The 20,946-nt window shown below is 37.6% G+C and overlaps 1 protein-coding gene across 31 annotated transcripts in view; it reads right to left on the minus strand.

Moving 5' to 3' along the window:
* SEC31A (SEC31 homolog A, COPII coat complex component) overlaps positions 1-19,193 on the minus strand; it is a 60,054-nt gene extending 40,861 nt beyond the window's left edge. For 17 of the 31 annotated variants that reach the window (XM_024993271.2, XM_024993267.2, XM_024993266.2 and 14 more), the window contains exons 1-7: positions 19,106-19,193; positions 9,909-9,991; positions 9,120-9,243; positions 7,632-7,830; positions 5,169-5,264; positions 4,148-4,288; positions 2,682-2,824 (exon numbers count right to left, since the gene is read on the minus strand). In XM_024993271.2, the coding sequence (XP_024849039.1) occupies positions 2,682-2,824; positions 4,148-4,288; positions 5,169-5,264; positions 7,632-7,830; positions 9,120-9,243; positions 9,909-9,987 (782 nt within the window). In that variant the 5' untranslated portion in view covers positions 9,988-9,991; positions 19,106-19,193. 31 annotated transcript variants of the gene reach the window in all.
* Positions 19,194-20,946: the final 1,753 nt, after the last annotated feature.

A 20,946-nucleotide genomic window follows, 5' to 3' on the forward strand; every position in this document is an offset into this window, starting at 1 on the left:
TTTTACTTTCAAACAAAGTAACATTTTCAGTAAATGTTTTGAAAAATTCAGATTAGCATCCCCTGCAAAAATTTGAAAAATCCCTGTATCCTACCATCCAGAAATAAGTACTATATAATATTAACAGTTTGTTTTTTCTACATTCATGCCTCTGCTATTTAGAGATGAAAGAAAGGTTAACATTGCCAGACCATGAAGAAAAATACTAGAAACTAGAATTATGTCTGTGTTTTTCTTAAAAACATACAGAGAGTCCTCAATTATTCTGAAAACATACCATCAAGGTATATATTACTCTTCTTTTCCCCCAAAGTTGTTTTTAATATGATGGTATTTTTTACAATCTAAGTCCTCTCAGAATCAGAAAAATACGCTATAGGAAGAGAACTCAAATTATTTAAGAATGCCTTTGCTTCCAACATTTTATCTTTAAAGCATTAAAATCTTTGTAAAAACTGTAGGATAGTGTGATGTACACTCTTATACTTCTCACCTAGATTCATCAATTCGGCCACATTTACTTTAGGTCTTTATATTTTTGCTCTCTCTCTCTCTATATATATATATTCCATCTGTCAAATGCAGATTATTACATGACACCTCTACACTTCTCTCTGGTGATAAGAACCTTCTCTTATATATAATCTCATACTGAAAATGTTATTTTTACGCAATACTCTAAATAGAGAGTCCATATTCAACTTTCCCCAACTGTAGCAATGCATGTGTGTGTGCTTAAGTCGCTTCAGTCCTGCTCGACTCTGCAACCCCATGGACTGTAGCCCGCCAGAGTCCTCTGTCCATGGAATTCTCTAGGCAAGAATACTGGAGTATCCATGCCCTCCCTCCAGGGGATCTTCCAGAGCCAGGGACTGAACCCACATCTCTTACATCTCCTCTATTGGCAGGCGGGTTCTTTACCACTAGCACCACCTGGGAAGTCCATTTAGGAATAATGGACTCTTACTGTCTCCTCTCTTTAGAATCCTATTATGTATGCCAAAAATTTCAAGCACGTCAAGAATGCCTTTAGATATCAGTATCGTATTTAATATCACATCTTAAGGAACATTTAAATTCTTAGCAGGTATTAAAAAAAATTACTGAACTACAGAACTGGAAGGACCTTAAAGATCATATAATCCAACTCTTGCATTTACTAGAGGGAGTAAACAGAAATAGAGAGGCTGATTTGCTCCTGGCACCCAGTATGGTATTCTGTCTTGCTAAAATGTGCCCACTCTGAAAATTGGCAGTATAATGTAATGTTAAGAGCATAGATACAATGACCAGGATGTTTGACTTGGAAGTCAGCAGCTGACTAGTTTTGATCTAAACCAAGTTTAGCCTTGCCAAGCTTCAATTTCCAATGTGTAAAATGGGATAATAGCATTTACTCTACAGGTTTACTATGAGTCTTAATCAAGCTAACATTTGGAAATTAGGGACTGATATGTATACACTGCTATATTTAAAACAGACACCCAACAAGGACCTGTTGTATAGCACAGGGAACTCTGTTCAACACCGGGCAGGGATTTTTTTGGTATTACTGAATCCTAGTACACTGGTTGGTATGTGTTCAATAAGCAAGTGTTTAATAAATAAATAAAACCTTACCAAACATGGGAAAAATATTAAAACTTCTCAGAATCACCCCTTCTTTACTAAAAAGCTGACTGAAGCATAACATCTAAATAGGATTACACTGTGATCAGATTCTTTTCTCCTTTATAAGAAGCTCAAGGAGAGGTCACAAACTTTAAGACTTCTCAAAGTGTGTAATTCCACCACACAGGGGGAAAAAGGAATTTAAAGCTTTAGTCTGTATATCCCTAAAAAGGAAAGAAGAAAAAAGCCCAAAGCACTGAAAATACTTTAACACTACAAGAGATTTGTTTCTTGTTTAAAAACACTGAACAAAACATACATAAACTCCCTGGGCACCTGAATATAAATCATAGGAAATCTGCACAATTACAAACTAAAGAAACAAAATCCTTTTTCGGCACTCTGCACCTTGTGGATCTCAGCTCCCATGTCCCTCACAGTGGGAACACAGAGCCCTAACCACTGGACTGCCAGGGACTCCCACAAACTAAATTTGATGCTACTCAAGTTAACACAAGACCATTCTGATGTTTTTTTACAGCATCCACACATTTATTAAATTGAAGGTAGAATGAACCACTTACTATCTCAAAAATGTTTGCTTTTAAATTAAGATAAACACTCAGAAGTAAAACAAACTTTTCAATTGTTGCTTGACATTAATGTCATGGAAGACTCTTCATAAGTATGATGAATCAAATAAACATCAAACTGTATAATGTCCCAAAGATCCAAGAGTTGTCCCAAAGAGCTATGATTCACTAGAATTTTGATTACCTATTATTTTTTTTAATTTTATTTTTTAACTATTACCTATTATTTGAAATAAGTTGTAGAAAATCCATAAACATATTTTCAGGTTTTTGTGATATGATTTGGCTACCATTTTTCGGTACAAAAAATCAGATGACTATTGCTTAAAATAGAAATGAACTATTTATACTAACTTTCATAAGACAGAGACAGAGTAGATTCCCTAATTTTAAAAAATTATCTGATAATTCAAAGCAGTAAGTAAATACATTTTTTACAATTCACAAATCAAGCTTTTTCGAAGAGCAGCAAGATACCTGGCATGGTTTTCCAGGACACGGAGCGGAGAGGAGGCAAAGCGAAGGTCCCACATTTGGACCACTGGTAGCCTGTCATCCTCAGAGGCAAGGACCATCTGAGTGGCAACGTCAGGATGCCACGCCAACCCAGAGCAATGCATCTGCACACAGTCAAGGCTCACATCTTATCAATCATACTACTTTATGAAAAGCCGAAATGAACATGAGGAATATACATTTATTGAAGCAAACAGTAGAAAACATCAGCTCAGGCTTATGAAAACAATATTCTTACTTATGTAGTCATTATTTTAATTTATTTAAAATTTGTTTTTTAAAAACACACTAAATTAAATTCTACTAAACACTCTTAAACAGTGGTCTTAAACTAAAGAGTTTAAATGTTTTCAATTCATCCAACACTTTGATACACCAAATCATTCCAGGCCAGAGTAATTCTATACCACAAATGAGTTGTCCTGTCAAAATTGTAATAAGGGGAAAAGTTTTATATAAATTTAAAATTTAATACTTTTAGAGAAATGAAGATGAGAAGATTTAAAAAAAATTAATACCTTTCCTCTACTTTATCAGAAAAATCAAGATAAAGTGACTAAAGCAACAACTACTGTTCAAACTTTCATATGGGATAAATTAACATTATTACTGAGAAATACTTGGAAGCTCAGATCCTGTTAAGTGTTCTCGAAGGTGACTGAAATACTTATTGTGTACTTTATTCCACTGAAACTTGTTTTAAAACTCCTGACTCACTGAAAAACAATACTTTGAGGAAATATGCTTATAAATAGTGTTTTCTCATTGCTATTGCTGTTTTTAAATTATATATGTATTCTCTGATTTAGGCAAACTCGCTTTTTAAACGTCCAACTAAAAACAGTAATTGAAAACAAATTAATAAGGCAAGCCCTAAGGTGTGTCTAAATTACTTTATAACATATGATGACATAATATTAATGAATCTGTAAGATTAAAATGTAATGTGTATACAACAGCGTCTACTGAGCAAGTGGGAGAAGAATATCAGTTCATTTTAGCACTGCCTAATCAGAAAAGAGGAACCCAAGAGTCTGGAAACTACAGCTTCATAGTCATAAAATTACTAGCAGGGAAAAATTTTACATTCTAGTTGCTATAATGCTTTGGAATAGTTGGCAAAGCAAAACAACTGGTGTATCATGGAATAACTCCTTTGATTGACCAATCTTTCTCTTCATCATTAATATATCCAGTGTGGTTTAGTAGGAATTTTATTATTTTCCCCAAAGGGAAAAACAACCTCTCATTCCAACATGACTGGTCCATAAGAAAACAGGATTTGACTTTACAGAAATCTGCCTTGTTGCCAACTCTGACAAACAATACAGGAATAGCTATAGCAGAAACAAAACGTGTTTCTCACAAATCAATCTGTTTTCTAAGATTGTGTTACTATGTGTAACTATGTGTAAGTTACTACTTACCCTGTTATTATGATCACTGACTTTGATGATAGGTTCGTTTTTTCTAAGATCCCACACAGTGGCCCGACCACTGGGACTGGCTGATGCCAAAATATGCTGAACTTGTCTGTTCCATGCAATGCAACTGATATCTTCTGGGGGCTGTAAGGAATAAACTACTAAGAACCATTTCTCAACTGTAATCAAGTTTAACTACAAAATCTAATTCTTCTTTTTAGGAAATGGATTACTTAAAAATCTGTATCTATACCTTCCATAAATTTATTTTTATATTCTCAACATATGCAGTTTAAAGCTCAGGTATACACCAATTCAAGTACTTTACCTTGTCTATTCACCACCCCTTATTAGGCTCCTGTTACAAATCAAGCACTGTTTCTTTACTTTGCAACTGCTCCATGGAAGATAATGGACCACAAAGTAGATGCTGGTCAACGTGACAGACATCTAGGCAGAGCAAAAGTTACAGCCTAGACCTAGAAAACCATATACTATTGTTACGCTGCCTCTCAGATTGCCAAAATGTTAGGGCCTGTTATAATAGCCACTCAAATCGAATAGTCAATACAGTGTAAAGAAGGCGGAGATGATTGTTCTTTGTCAACTTATTAGAATTACATAGGAAACAAGGTTGTGTTTCTTTTTTTAAGTAAGTTTCCTCTATGATTTTTATTCTGAGGTTGGGTATTGCTAAAATACTATATAATATAGAACACTATACTACATAAAATATTATACCTAAGAAACTATTAAACACTATGTTATTTACTACCACAAGTCTAGTACCTCAAACAGTGCATGGGAGATGGCAAGTACTAAATAAATATTTACTGTTGAAGGACTTGCTGATACTCTTAGGAAACATATTTATTAACACTTGATCATGCTAAAGAAAAATCAATGACATTTAAACACTGATATATTTTAAACGCTGACATTTAAACAATATTTTGTGTGAAAAAAACAAAGTGCAGAAAAACTGATTTTGGTTCTTTTGATTACATTGAAATCAATGTAATACCTGCGTTTTGGCTCCTGGTGTCATTGGAGTTGCAAAATTATTTAGATCCCAAATGTAGATTTCAGATTCGTTAGCACCAGAGGCCACCAGATTAGTCTGCAATAAGAAAGAATTAACAAATAAATAGCACTTACAAATAATGAAGAGAATTCAGAATAACCCAATTTGGAGCTGGAAAGATCTGTACATTTTCAGATACTGAGAACAGCCAGGGACACGGCTGGTGGGGGAGGAGGGAGAGTGGGCTGTATGGAGAGAGTAACAAGAACGCTTAAATTACTGTAGGTAATATAAATAGGTAAAATAGATAGCCAATGGGAATTTGTTGTGTGACTCAGGGAACTCAAACGGGCTTGTTAACAACCTAGAGGGGAGGGATAGGGAGGGAGGTGAGAGGTATGGTTCAAGTGGGAGGGGACATGGGTAAGCCATACTGTAAAGCAATTATCCTTCCATTAAAAATAATTAATTTAAAAAATCTTTCAGTTTTAGGCATGTAATTTTTCTGTTTAATTAAAAAAAATCAAAATGCATAAACCCCTAAAAACTATATATAACAATCTGAAATTTAATCAGTTTTCTAAAGAAACATATTGTAAAACTCTATTAAACTAAAAAAGATAACACATCTACTGACATTTCAATATAAGACACTAAAAAATAATTAAACGGATAAATTCCTATATGGTGATTATTGCCTGTGGTTTGGATCTCTGGAAGGGAATCTGATTGTGGGAGACAAAAATAGGTCACCCTGTTGGCTTCAAATAGCTGAATGCTAAAATAATGGTGTCTATCCCAGGCACTTCAAAGTCAGCCTCTGGAGCTGGATCAAGATTAAGACTAGTAAAAATCCTCATGTATTTATTTATTTAAAAAAAATTTTTAACTGAAGTCTAGTTGACTTATTTCAATTAAAAAACTATAGTTTCTCCATGGCTGATTCATGTCAATGTATGGTAAAAACCATTACAAAACTGTAAAGTAATTAGCCTCCAATTAAATAATAAATAAACAAAACTATAGCTTCTGGTGTAAAGTGACTCAGTTACATATATATATTTATATTTCCATTATAGTTTATTTTATTATAGGATTTTGACTATATTACTAGTTCCCGGTGCTATACAGCAGGACCTTGTTTATCTGTTTTATATATAGTAGTTATATCTGCTAGTCCCCAATTCCTAATTTATCCCTCTCCAATCCCCTTTCCCCTTGCTAACTATAAACCTGTTTTCCGTGTCTGTCCTCACGTATTTGTTTCATGTATGCTCCGTCTTGTGCCAGGTGGTAGTATTTCTAGGTAAACTATGTTGTGCACTGTTTGGATCAAAAAGACCCTAAAATTGTGATATGAAGTCCAGGAAGACAATGAGATTCATATACTGACCTTCATCCTTTACTGTTCACTCTCATTAACCTACTACAACAAGTGACATACAACTCTGAAAACAGAGGAATTCCATGGCAGTAGCCACCTATGATATAAGACACGAACCAAAAATCAGCAGTTGTTGGAAATTAGCTATCTAATCTAAAGAGTGGGCACCACAAGCCACAGAAAACGAAGAAGTTTGGGTTTCTGTATTTCTATATCTAAAATATCTATTTATAATACAAGAAAAATAACTATCAAGCTTTTTATTTTTAAAGATAATATTTATTTTCTGATTATACTCAAATGTCCTATTAATTCAAGATCTTTATTAATGTATGCTACTGCTGCTAAGTCACGTCAGTCGTGTCCGACTTTGTGCGACCCCATAGACGGCAGCCCACCAGGCTCCTGTCCTTGGGATTCTCCAGGCAAGAACACTGGAGTGGGTTGCTATTTAACATTTCTACAATTAACATTCAGTAATGTTTACAATGGCAACAGTACAAAGATTCTTAATTGCCCATTAAATTTATACTATATTTATGTATACATCTTATTATTTGATAGAGTAGTAATCTCTGACATAAATACATTTAGCACTAATAAAACAACAGATTAACCCACATACAACAGCACCGGAGGAACCAGGTCTTACTTGTGGCATGGAGCGTCTTTAGTTCTAGGATCTAGTTCTCTGACCAGGGATCAAATCTAGGCCCTCCTGCACAGGGAATGCAGAGTCTTAGCCACTGGACCACCAGGGAAGTAGCCTAGACAAACTTTTAAAAGACTAGGTTTTCAACCTCTGAGGTGCCTAATATTTTAAAAATGTCCGTAAGATGACATGACATCTCCAGACTTCTAGAACTAAACCCATCACCCTGATTCCTCCCCTGGGGCTAGTGTATCAGACACTGAAGCCAACTCTGAACCTTTCATTCTTCATACAAATACACTCACTCATCAACCTGCATAGGCACAGTTTTAGCTTTCTCCAAGACTGAGGCACAGTAGACTCATATACTTACTTCAAATAGGCAGTGTGCATCTCAAGAAATATGAATAAACGTCAAAAGTCTAACCTGGAAAATGTTCACATCCAATGCTCTCACTGGGCCAGTATGCTTGTCATTCTGGGCAATCACAACTTCCTTATCCCCAGCGATAATTTTAGAAGGATCATAAAGAATAATATTTCCGTTTTCACCACCTGCAATCAGGACTCCAGAGATATTTCCTTTGGAATCCATCTTATGAGGTCCCCAAATCAACTTGTGGTATCTTTAAAAGAAAATGAGCAAAAATACTCTTTTTTGAAGTCAGATAAACTTAGAAAAGAATTTGGAAATTATATATTTAAGCCTTTTCATAAATACACCAAAAACACTGCTTCTCCTCTATTCCTGGTAACTGTACCTAAGTTGGTGAAATGGCATTTTAGTTTTTATTTATACTCATATTTCATTTTGTAACCTTGAAGGGTACAAAAACTCTTTTGTACAGCTAATACAACAAAGTATACTTGATTTGTGTGTCAGAAGATAAGAGCCTTAGAATGGTTTTACCATTTAGAATCTGTGAGACCCTGAGCCAGTTACTTAATCTCCCTAAGCTGCTTTTGATTCATTTATAAAATAGAGCTCATCAACCACTTCCCCTGACTTTATTTGACTACAGAAGTACTCAGTAACATGTCATCTGTTAAACAGTAAAGCAGTTAAGGGAGTCATCTGAAATTTTCTAAGAAAAATAATGTATTCTGACAGTAAAAAAGTGATATCAAAATTATGTCTATTATGACATAATTCTCCACCCACTGGTGGAGAATAAAAGATTACAATTTGGTATGGAGGTGGCATGGAGATATATAACAATGGTACTGAGTCGAAAAACTGCCAGATGAAAGGCATCTGGGATTCCCAGTACAGTGGGAGGGCTTGGATGATTATAAGCCATCCCATGGGAGACACCAGGATTTGAACTGTATTGTTCACCAAGGTACAATCTCTTCACCAAAACCTGCCAAGGCATTATGCTATAAAGCACATTTTGCTACTGAAATTAAAGTATCCTATACAGCTTAAGTACTTGGAAATCTACCCATCTAAATACTTATCGTATCAGAAACCATGTTAATAAAATTCTCTGTGAAATGTAATTTGAAATACATTAGTAGATAGGGGAAAAAAGCAACCTCCATCCAAAGAAAATCACTATCAACATTTTAATATTCATCTAACTACTTTTTCTAGTCATGCCTACCTTTTTCTGTAAAGAGGTTAAGATTAAAAAAAGCAAAAGAAAGTAACTCTACTATATCATGAGGAAAAAAATACCAGACACTAGAGGCTTTCCTTCCTACACACAACAGACCATAAAAAAAAGGAAATTCAACAGAACATATATAGACACTTTTTAAACTTCTGCCTAAACAACTCAGATATTTTTTCACAAAATATGTCACTAATGGTATTCCTTACAATTTCATAATGGAACACTTATAGACACACTAGGCATCAACTACAACATATAATCAAATAATCACATAAATTTCAGGTTGAATCTCATACCTGTGAGAAGAAGAGAACGTAGCACAAGATTTCATATCCAAGGATGGATCAGAAAGGTCTAATTCAAATATCTCAAGAGAAGCGCTGGTACTAAATGTTGCATCCAATTGTTGAGCAGATGTTCCTATAGAAAATATATTCATGGTAACTACACATGCAAAACCAGAAAGACTCAGAGAAAACCATACAAAATAGACATTAAATGCATGTTTTTCAATTATGTCACTCATGAATGCTACGTTAATGTCTGAACTCTCAGAACGTATACCATTGAGCAGATGCTTTCCATTACTACAGCAGTAAGATTCTGATGCAAGGCTCAGAGATGATGTTTGTAAAAGTCGGTAGTACAGACAATTTTTTAAGTCTATAGATAAAATCTCTGAAAGAACAGTTCCATGCTTATAGTCACAAATGATATAACTTCAACTCTAGTTATATAAAAAAGGAGCATCAAAACTGTTGTTCATTCATTCAAATTGGTATTTATTAACTTTTTTACATTTTATCTATTGTGCTTAATACCACAGGAATAAAGATAGAGCACAGTTCTGAAGTGAGGAAGACACTATAAATGTAATAGACCATGATTAACACTATGATGTACAAGCATATAGGAAGGCCACTGAACTCAGCTGAAAGGAATGTTGCACGTATCTCATCAGGAGAGGAGAGGCTTTCTAGAGGAGCTGAAGCTTGACCTGAATCTTAAAGGCCAAGTATAAATAAGTCAGATGTGGAAAATAAGAAATTAGGTGACTTATACGGTCTTCTCTCTGTTGAACTTACCTGTAGCTAGGTAAATGGGATGATTCTGTGCAGGGCTCCATGCCTGCATGGCGGTACGATCTACTTCCTTTAACTTCATCCTGCTAAAGCGAACATTTCACAGAGAAATATAATAAACATGTAAGATGGAACATTTTTTAACATAGAAATATATTGGACAAACCAATACATTAATAGTAATGCTGGAATGCCAATAAATCACATTGGACTAGGTATCATTTGTTGGGAAATGTGGGCCATTTGAAAGAAACTTGTTAAATTATTTTGAGACAAGTATAGGGCTATTCTGTTTATAGATTATCATCCTTCCGTTGAAAAATCTGTCTGGAAGGAAACGTGCAAAAACAGGGATAGCATGTGGTTAATCAGTCTTGCATGCAGTATGCTTCTCAGTCAAGATAAGACAGGCGGCAGTGCAGCAGGGGGAGAGAAGGCACGTAACGAACAAGGTGCGCCTTCCTGGAGCAGGACTGCTCAGGAGCAAGAGCAGTGTGACAAACTAATTTTAAATAAAGCAGACTAAGAGGGGAATATAGCAAACCCAAAGAATTTTAAAGATAAAGCAGAAACAAATTTTTAAATGGTCACTCCAAGCTACAATCCCATATGCTACTATTTTATATATTCTATGTGAAAGTTACTTTTGTAGAAAAACTCAGGAGATACTGTGCTACAGCATTAAAAATATCTTTGTTGGACTTTCCCGGGTGGTCCCATGGTTAAGACTCCACATTTCCAATGTAGGGGGTGTGGGTTCAATCCCTAGTCAGGGAACTAAAATCCCACATTCTGCCAAAACACCACCAACAAAAACAACTTTGTTATTTTACATAAATGCATTCACATGGCACAGTATTCCACTCTCAGATGTAGCCTAATCTAATTACTTAGTCTCCTACTGAGAACACCTGAATTGTTTTTGAAAGTGAAAGTCGCTCAGGAGTATCTGACTCTGTGACCCCATGGACTTTAGAGTCCATGGAATTCTCCACACCAGGATACTGGAGTGTGTAGCCTTTCCCTTCTCCAGCGGACCTTCCCTACCCAGGAATTGAACCGGGGCCTCCTGCATAGCAGGCAGATTCTTCACCAGCTGAGCCACAAGGGAAGCCCAAGAATACTGGAGTGGGTAGCCTATCCCTTCTCCAGGGGATCTTCCTGACCCAGGAACAGAACTGGGGTCTCCTGCATGGCAGGCAGATTCTTTATCAACTGAGCTATTATTCTTACAAACAACGCTGAAATAAATGGCCACACATACATGTTACTTCACTTATGGACAAGGAAAGCTCTAGTTTTCCAGAGGTAAAACTGATGGGTTAAAGAATAAAAGTAAATTTAATTCTGATGGATACTGCCACTTGAAATGTATCCTGGTATATACAGTGTATTGAATATATTCGAAGTATGTATTTTTTCTTATTACTTCAAAATCATTTATTGAAATTTTTTTCTTACTAACTTTAGATACCACCTTTATCATGTACCAACTTCCTGTATTTATTTCTAGATTTAATATTTAGGTTTATATTCCTGTACACATCAGGATATAGGCTAAGGTTTACATTTCAGTATTCATGTACATTTATTCTGTGATTACCATTCCTTATGCCCATGTATTTACATGCTAGGCATGTCACTTCTAAATACTGAGGCTTTACATGAGTATGATTTCAATAATCCCCACCCATTTTCCTTGCTATTTTTTGTTTTTTAACGACATAAACAATCAGAAAATTTTTTGTCTAATTCCAGAAAAAAGAGAATGTTAATATTTTTTATTGAACCTGTACCAAATTAATAAATTAATTTATGGAGAACTGACAGAATGGTGAATCTTCCTAATCAAGAACATGTCTTTAGAGTTAAGCCTTCTTTTTTATTTTTCAGTATTGTTTGAAATTTTTTTGACATACTGGGTCTGCTTACTCCTAAGTATTTCATCTTTTGGTTCGTTTGCAAATGTGGCTTTTTTTCCTTCCACTATTATGTCTATGATCTCATTGTTAAATGAAGGCTAATGATTTCACTACATTAATCTTTAATCCTGTTTTCTTACTGAATTTTCTTTTTGGAGTAGTGTTTCAGTAGATTCTGTTGCGGTTTCCACATATATATTCATACCATGTGCCAACAGAGCCAGTCTCCTCATTTCACACTGTCGCTCCTCTGGTATCTTTCTCTTGTGTGAGCTGGCCAGGACTAACAGTATCATACTCAACAGCAGTGATAACAGCGCTATTTCTTGTCTTGTCCTGTTCTGCAGTGGGAAAGCCTACTGTATCACCACTCGGCATGGTTTTGGAATTTGAGATATATACACATATATTTGTACAGATGTGAGTGAGTGTCCACACACCACTTACACCTGTACGAGTAAATAAATATACATATGTATACAAACATGTATGTGGAAATAGCCACTGATTACTATCTTACTGAATGCTATTCATAAAGACTGGGTGTTGAATTTTGTTGAATGTTTTTTCATTAGGTAATTGGAGATGACCATATGATTTTTCTCCTTCGGTTTACTAACAAAACAAAGCACTAACAGATTTCCTAATACTGAATCATCTTTTCATACCATGCATCAACTTCTCTTGCCATGATTCTACTACAGAGCTCCTAGATTTTGTTTAAAAAGAGTTTCGTTCCTAGAGTCTTAAATGAGATTTAATTGATAGTTTTCCTCTTTTGTACATTCTTTGTCAGGTTTTGGTATCAATGTTACACTTGTTCAGAACAAATGTGGGAGGTTTTCTTCTTTTCCCATGCTCTGGAACACTTTCAATAACAACACTGAAATTACTATTTCTTTAAGGATTTACCAGAATTCTCCTATGAGATATCTGGGTCTGGTATTTTGAAGGGAAGGTAAGTGGTAATTTTCTCTGTTTCTTCCATGGATATTGATCTATTTGAATTTTCTTTATCCAAGGTCATTTTTGTAAATTATGTTTTCCCATGATATTCCTTTATTGTACTCTTTTATACAATCTTCTAATTTATTTGTTTAGACTCAAACATAGACTCATGCTTCTTCTAATTTGTGCTGTGTGTGGTGATTAGTCCTTATAATATTCATGTTTTGTCTTACCCTCCTTTGAAAAATTAGCTAAGTGACTTAACCTGTTTCACTGAGTATTTACAAAGAGTCAAATTTTGGCTTTACTTATTAGTTTCACTTAAAAAGTTTTTCTACCTTTTTAGTTAAATGCTTCACTTATCCATTTTTATTATTTCTTTAGGCTTTGAATTTTCTCTGAGCACTGATTTGTTGTATGTTTCTGGTCCTATCTTTGTAACTATAATTTTAAGTAATTTCCATTTAATACCATTAATCCTTTATTTCTTTACCTAGTTTAATTAACTATGAGCACTAACAGAATTAGCTTATATAGCTTACTGCCTCTCCTGCAGCACACAGTTATAATCATTAGTATCATCTTTCTCAGAGTTTCCCTTTGTACTGTTAAATAGGCTTATACTTCTACTAACTGATTTGTCAGCTTTAAATGATGTCCTTTGACTCCTAGACATTACAGATTAGGCAATCCACAAATTTATTCTACCTCCAATTTTCTTCCTGCTTCCCAGTTCTCTCAATTTTTTAGTTTGATGACCAGTTTCTACACGATCAGATATGTAACATGTACATTTTATCTTTTCTCCCTTATTCCCACTTTGGTTTCAGCCTCAGGTCCATAGCAGTTAAATATACTCAATGTTCCCAACAGCACTCTTGCCAGTTTTCTTACTCATCTCTGGAGGATGAAGTTCATCCTCTAACAGTTTTCTTAAGAGGGCCTTAGACTAAAAATACGCCCTGAGTCTTACATGGTCAAGTTACTTACATTTGAAGAACAGATGATAAAAGGAAGGGACAGAAAGATGAAATGATTTGAACATGCCAGCAAGGGGCAGAGCCAAGATCTGAACTCAGAAGTGAGCTCCCGAGTCCAGCCTCTTACTTGCTACAAGAAGCTCAAGTATTCAATTTTAATCATACAAAAAATATTAAAATTTAGGAGAAATACTGAATGGCAAAGAAACTACAATGCATGATGAAATTAAGGGAAGAAGAAATGAATTTTAGAAACTGGGCGAGGTCAGGCAAAGTGGATGCATTAGGAGGCTGAATCACACTGCAAAGAGGCAGGACCTCTGGTCCGGAACACTGACTTCTGGTCCTTCTGGTCCTTCAACCTGAACATTGACCCTGCTACTTTTGACACCTTTACACATTATTTGATCTCTCTGAGCCCCAATTCCCACACTTGCAAGATGGGGATAAGTGTGACTACCTCAGGGGATGTTGTGAAGTTCAAATGAGAGAAATGTATTTTACAGAGGTCCAAACACAATGCCTAGCACATAAGTCAAAAAGCATTTTAATACACTAACTACTTTAAAGATTATTATCATCATGAGATTAATCAAGAAAATCACACATCTAGTTTACTAAGATTATTGTGAAGGAAAAAAGGAAAAAAAAAAACTCACAATTTTCTAAGAGGTAAAAAACAGGCCTATTTTCTTTACATGAAATGCCTTCTTTCTCCTCTCAGTCAATAGTCTTTAGTAAGTCCCATCTCCTTCATGAAATCTGCTCCACTGATCAATCAACACTGATCTAAACTTTTTCTATCTGCCGGAACACTTTAAGCAACTCATTTATCTCGGTAAAACTTTATAACATTCTCTTAGTACATATTGCTTACGTATTTTCCCAGTCTGTTTTATCAACTTGTTTCATCTTGTTTGGTCATCTTGTTTCACCAAATCGACAAATACTGTTTTGTTTTCAATCAAGTCTTACAACTTTTACCCTTTTTGGATCTAAAACTGTTTCGCACAGAGTGAGATATACATTGCTGGATTGATTCTGAATGTCTATATTTAAAGGAATACAAAAAGACTGATGCACTAGAAAGACCAATTTTAAGTAAAATATTTAATTTTTAAATTCTTAACTGTTTAAAGGATCTTTTCTTATTTAAAAAGTGGGAAAGTACTGCTTGGGGGAAAAAAAAGTTTTCCTAAAATGCCTTTAGAATAATTTCTAATATTGAAAACAAAATAGCTACATATATATATATATATTTTTTAAACCCAATTGAATATAATTACAGTATCTCCAGGAGGAAAGGTACAAGGGCTACAGGAATTCAGGAGCACTTAGTTAATGTGTAACATTTACTGAAAGAGAGAGACTAATTTACAAGAACATAAAAGAGTTAAGAGGGAATTCAAAGCATTTATAAAATCTGTTTCTTGGCCTTAGTACTCAATGTGCCATCAGAAGCAGTTCCACTTAATAACCTGTACTGAACATAAGGTTTAAATACCATTGTTTAAAAAAAAAAAATCAAATACTATACGACGACAATGGCCTTGAACTACATTAAGCAGTTTGAATCTAACTAAACAAAAATATCATAAGCTACAATCATTCTCAAAACTATTAAGAATACTATGAAAATACAGCTTCATCAGATACCTGTGTATCTCCTTCTCTTACAATTGATCATTTAGTTGTAACTAGTTTCCTTGAAAATATGAAGAACTCCTAGATTAAACCATGTCAATTTCCCAAGTAAGACTTGCTTTAAAAACTTTCTGTAGTTTTTAATGACATATTTTTATTCCAATTTATTTATCTGGCTGTGCTGCGTGGCATGTGGAATTTTAGTTAATTGATCAGGGATCGATCGAACTTCCATCACCCTGCAGGGGAAGCACAGATTCCCAACCACTGGACTGCCAGGGAATTCTCTATGTAATTTTTTTCAATATTGTATGTGATTAGAATTCACACCACGCAGATTTATTTCATTTGAAACTATTTTGCACAGAACACAATCACTGTGAAATATGAAAAGAAAACTGTGAGGACAACGGTTTGTTCACACATGCCCCGTATAAGACAGTACCAAAAGAAGAGCAGTTAAAGTATGGAGACTGGAGCCAACACTGTCAGTTTAAATCCCAGTTCCACGTGTCCTAGCTGACTTTTGGTATGTAATTTTATCTATGTCCGTCTTGGCTAACCATTTGGTAAAATAACTATAATAAAAGCATCTACGCCATAGGTCTGCTGTGAGAATTCACAGAGAACAGTGCCTGGCACTTGGTAAATAAATGCTTGTAAACGGCAGCTAATACAAAAGTCACCATTTAAAATGTGTACCCCAGTGAATCTTCAAAAGAATACATCTACTGAAAAAAATTTACGATCCAGACCACAACTTTTATTTATTCATCCAAGTTTCTCTCCGCAACAATTGTGTGCAGTGAAATGAAACATTCCCCCTGCATTTTCTAAAAGCTGATTTTGTGAAGCAACACTAAAACCCAACAGCACTAACCTCTAAACAGCTCCAACCTCACAATGTTATCATACATGGAGCACTGAACTAAACCTCAGAAAGTAAAAAGTCAAAGAGGTATCACAACTGGAAACTCTGACTCCCAAACCAGAAACACAATACCCGGCTGCCACTGTGGCTAATAAAAAACCACCTTGTGTGGACAAGATACCTCATTAGCATGGGCACATTTGTTCCAGAGAATTTATTTAATGTTACTGATGGTCTAGGCTCATCTCACCCAGCCAAAACCAAATCAAAGATGCAACTGTGCGCTGGTCATTGAACTAAATAGTGTCACACTTATCTGCAGTCTTAATACAACAAAACTTTTTGAGCTGAAATTAACCCTCTTTTGGGCCACATCACATGGCATATGGGATCCCCAGTTCCCCAATCAGGGATTCCATCCGTGCCCTCCCTCTACCCCACCGGAGAAGTGTGGAGTCCCAACCACTAGACAACCAGGAAGTCCCTGAAATTAACCTATTTAAGAATTACAACTTTTCTAGAAAAACAACGTAATAATTTAATAATATCATTTTATAAGAATCTTTAATTAGAATTGTATAAACCTCACGATATACAGAAAATCCTATACGTGTGTATGTGCATGTTTCTAGGAAGATGATCCAGTAGTTTCATCAGATCCTTAAAAGAGAGTGGAGTGATATATACAATGTCATTGCTGTTCTCTACTCATTAAGTTGTGTCCAACTCTTTGGAACCCCACAGACTGCAGCCCACCAGGCTCCCCTGTCCATGGAATTTCCCAGGCAAGAATTCTGGAGTGGGTTGCCATTTCCTTCTCCAGGGGATCTTCCCAGCCCAGGGATCAAACCTGCATCTCCTGCATTGGCAAGCGGATTCTCTACCACTGAGCCACCTCAGAAGCCCACAACGTAATACTTCTTAACCATAAAAAGGAATGAAATAATGCCATTTGCAGAGACATGGATATACCTAGAGACTGTCATACAGAGTGAAGTTAAGTCAGAAAAACAATTGTATAATATCGCTTATATGGGGAATCTAGAAAAATGGTACGAATGAATTTATTTGAAAGCACAATTAGAGACAGAGATCTAGAAACCAAGCTTATAGATACCAAGGGCAGTGGGGGGTGGGGTGGAGGATGGGATGAATTGGGACACTGGGAATGACATGCATGCACTCTTGATATTCTGGATAAAACAGATAACTAAGGAGAAAGGAGAACCTACTGTACAGCACAGGGGACTCTACTCAAAGCTCTGTGGTGACCTAAGAGAGAAGGAAATCCAAAAAGGAGGGGATACACGTACACATATAACTGATTCACTTTGCTGCGTAACAGACATTAACACAATGTAAAGCAACTATACTCCAATAAAAATTTAGAAATAAATATATAAATATCAAAAGAACATCAGAAAACAAAATAAAATCACAAATACTTCTAGAAAAAAGAGAGAGGAACCCCAAAAGATTAAGAACCATTGCTCTTTATAGTTTACAAATTTCTTTCTGTTCTTACTGGTTTCAGAAAATAACTTGCTTATATAAAATTAAGTTATGTAATTGGAAATTCATTTCAAATCTGACATTTCCTAAACCTAAATAACCTCAGATGTGTGTAACAGAAATTCACAACAACAAAAACACTTCAACTTATCCAAAAGTTCGTAGAGAAGAAAAGAAGTCTCTCAGTCGTGTCCGACTCTTTGCGACCCCATGGACTGTAGCCCACCAGGCTCCTCGGTCCATGGGATTTTCCAGGCATGAATACTGGAGTGGGTTGCCATTTCCTTCTCCAGGGGATCTTCCCGACCCAGGGATCGAACCCAGGTCTCCCGCATTTCCAAGCTACCAGGGAAAGTTCGTTAAGGGTCTACAAACCATTCGCAGGGCTGTAATTAGGGAGAAATGAGGAAACAGGAGCAAAGAACCACTGAGAAAAGGTAAGTAAACTTTAGCCAACTCTAGAACAATCAATCGTTATGTACAGAAAACATAAGATAGTATGATTCAAGGACGAAGCTCTAACTACTGATTAAACAGTTACAGTTGCCCACAAAGACAATCAATTTCAGTCTTCTGTGGTTAGAAAATACAGTTTCGCGGGAAGGATTTGTCACAGACCATCACTGAAACTTCAGAATGACCTGGGTAAAATTAGTTCCCCGAGTTATGAAAAAGTTTACAATGCCCACAAGCCCAGGCAACATTTTGATTTATTTTACACCTGCCCCCTTAATTTAACCTCTTATTATAGTAAATCAGTAGCAAAAACATACAGCACTGAATGATACTTCCTTCGAGATACAGGCTGCGACCGGCGGCGACTGCCCTTAAAATAAAACAATCCCAGTTAAGTGACAGTAGTCCGTAGTTAAAACCTATAAATTTACCTTTAAATCTGGCAACAGCTCAGATAATACCAAAAAACCCCAAACTAAAGTCAACCAAGGTAATGCTGATGAGGTCTGTTTCCTTCCCTCGCCCTTGGGGACCGCGCCTCTTTGTGCACCAGGGTCCGAAGGTCTCCTAATCTCAGACGCCAGCTACGCGCCTGGGCTGGACACCCTGGCGCAAGCCTCAGGGGCGCTTCTGCTCAGCGGAGGAAACGTCGGCGGATGCGGGCCGGCGCGATCCCCGAAGCAGCCGTGACGCCAGGCGCTGTCCCGCCCGGCCCGAAACGAAGACCCGGGCGCGCCGCCGCCGGAGACCGGGCCGCAGGCTGACGGGGACCAGCGGAGACCGAGACCGGGATACAGGCGTGGGCCTGGACTCTCCCCGAAGGCCCCAGGACCCGCAAAGAGGACAGGAGGGCACAGGAGGACGCACCTGGCGGGGACCCCCGGCGACCGGTTCCTGCGTGAGCGCGGAGCCAGTTGGACTCTCCCAGCATTCGCCGCCGCCCCTCCTCCTGGCCGGGGCCACCTCCACGTTCCGCTCCAACGTGGCAGCCGCAGCCCCGCCTAGCCGGCTGGCCGACGCTTCCGGGAGCGACGCCCCGCCCCGCCCACCCCGACACGCGGCCCGCCACGGCACTTCCGGGACCGGGGCCGGAGCCGGGGCCCGGGTCGGGGTTCTGTAGCGGGTGGGAGTCCGGGAGGACTCGCTTCCGCGCCGCTCTTGCACTTATGAATTCAGAGGGGCGGCGTGCGGTGGCCAGGATGATGCGAAAATGAGAAGTCCTGGTGGGCGTAGCTGTCTGGCGGGAGGCCGGCCCCTGCCAGCAGAAACGCCACGTAGCGCTGGTCCTGGGAGACGTCAGCGGCCCCCTCCACGCTGCCGACGCGACCGGCCACCGAGAAATCGGGCTGCAAGGGCCTTATTACAAGGCTGTTACTGGGTTATTTCACTTATTTACTTGGTTCTCCGGTATTTCTTATTGAGAGTATCTTTAGAACCAAACAATCTGATCATACCCAAAGGCTGCTGTGGACATGCTTGATTTGTTACTCTAAAGAGGCATGAATGTGAAAGTCGCTCAGTCATGGCCGACTCTTTGCGACCCCATACACTGTAGCCCTCCTGGCTTCTCCGTCCATGGGCTTTCCCAGGCAAGAATACTGGAGTGGGTTGCCATTTTCTTCTCCAGATCTTCCCGACCCAGGAATGGAACCGGGGTCTCCTACATCGCAGGCGGATTCTTTTATCAGCTGAGTTACCAGGGAAGCCCCTAGAGGCACAGTGGAGTGAATAAGGTACTATAGTTAGTATCCTGCGATACTATTTGACATCTCTGGTGGCTCAGAGGTTAAAGCGTCTGCCTGCAATGTGGGAGACCTGGGTTCAATCCCTGGGTCGGGAAGATCCCCTGGAGAAGGAAATGGCAACCCACTCCAGTATTCTTGCCTGGAGAATCCCATGGACAGAGGAGCCTGGTGGGCTACTGTCCACGGGGTCGCAAAGAGTCGGATACGACTGAGGGACTTCACTTCACTTCAACATTTGTCACACTGTAACTTGATTGGTTTCGCCAGAGCCTGTACATGTGCAGTTCTCTTCCCAATACAGCATTTCTAAACGCCTTCACTGGAAGTAAAGTAAAATATAGCAAACTCTCGTATTTAAGAAAGTAGGCACGTTTTTGTGTTCACTAAACATACATGTATGAATGGTCTTAGGCACATACCAGCCAAACAGGACTGCTAGAGTTAAGCAATCTTGTTTATCTGCTAGACTTGTCCTTCACAAAGATAAACAAAACTATCACTCTGATTCTGTATGAATTATACTTTGCATCTGGCACTCTTCTCCCCCTACATTCTCTTGTAGCATTTCAAAAAAGGTCACAGGTTGTTTTAACTTCAGGGAGACATGACCTGATTACTGAGTTGTGCGATGCCAGCTGTGGCTGTTCTGAAATTTTGCAGAAGAAAAAAAAAAAGCAGGACCTTCATTGGGATACAAAGCCTCTCCCTATTCCCTAAAGGAGGCAGGTTTTGAGGTGCTAGCCTACTGTGTTCCCTCTTTGCTTGCCAAAGAAATAAAACCACTATTTCTCTTCCATACTATTTCTGTTCAGCATCGGAGACAAGATTTTGGCATCACTTGTAAACCATTTAGTGGTGGTGTACACTTATGGTTCAGTTTAAAAAGCAAATATAGTTAGTTCTGTAAGGCTGAAGTAGACCTACTCAAGAGGCTTAGGATAGTTGTTAATTTCAAGTTCTAAA

Source organism: Bos taurus, chromosome 6, assembly GCF_002263795.3.
Source record: "Bos taurus isolate L1 Dominette 01449 registration number 42190680 breed Hereford chromosome 6, ARS-UCD2.0, whole genome shotgun sequence".
Taxonomy (NCBI): Eukaryota; Metazoa; Chordata; class Mammalia; order Artiodactyla; family Bovidae; genus Bos; species Bos taurus.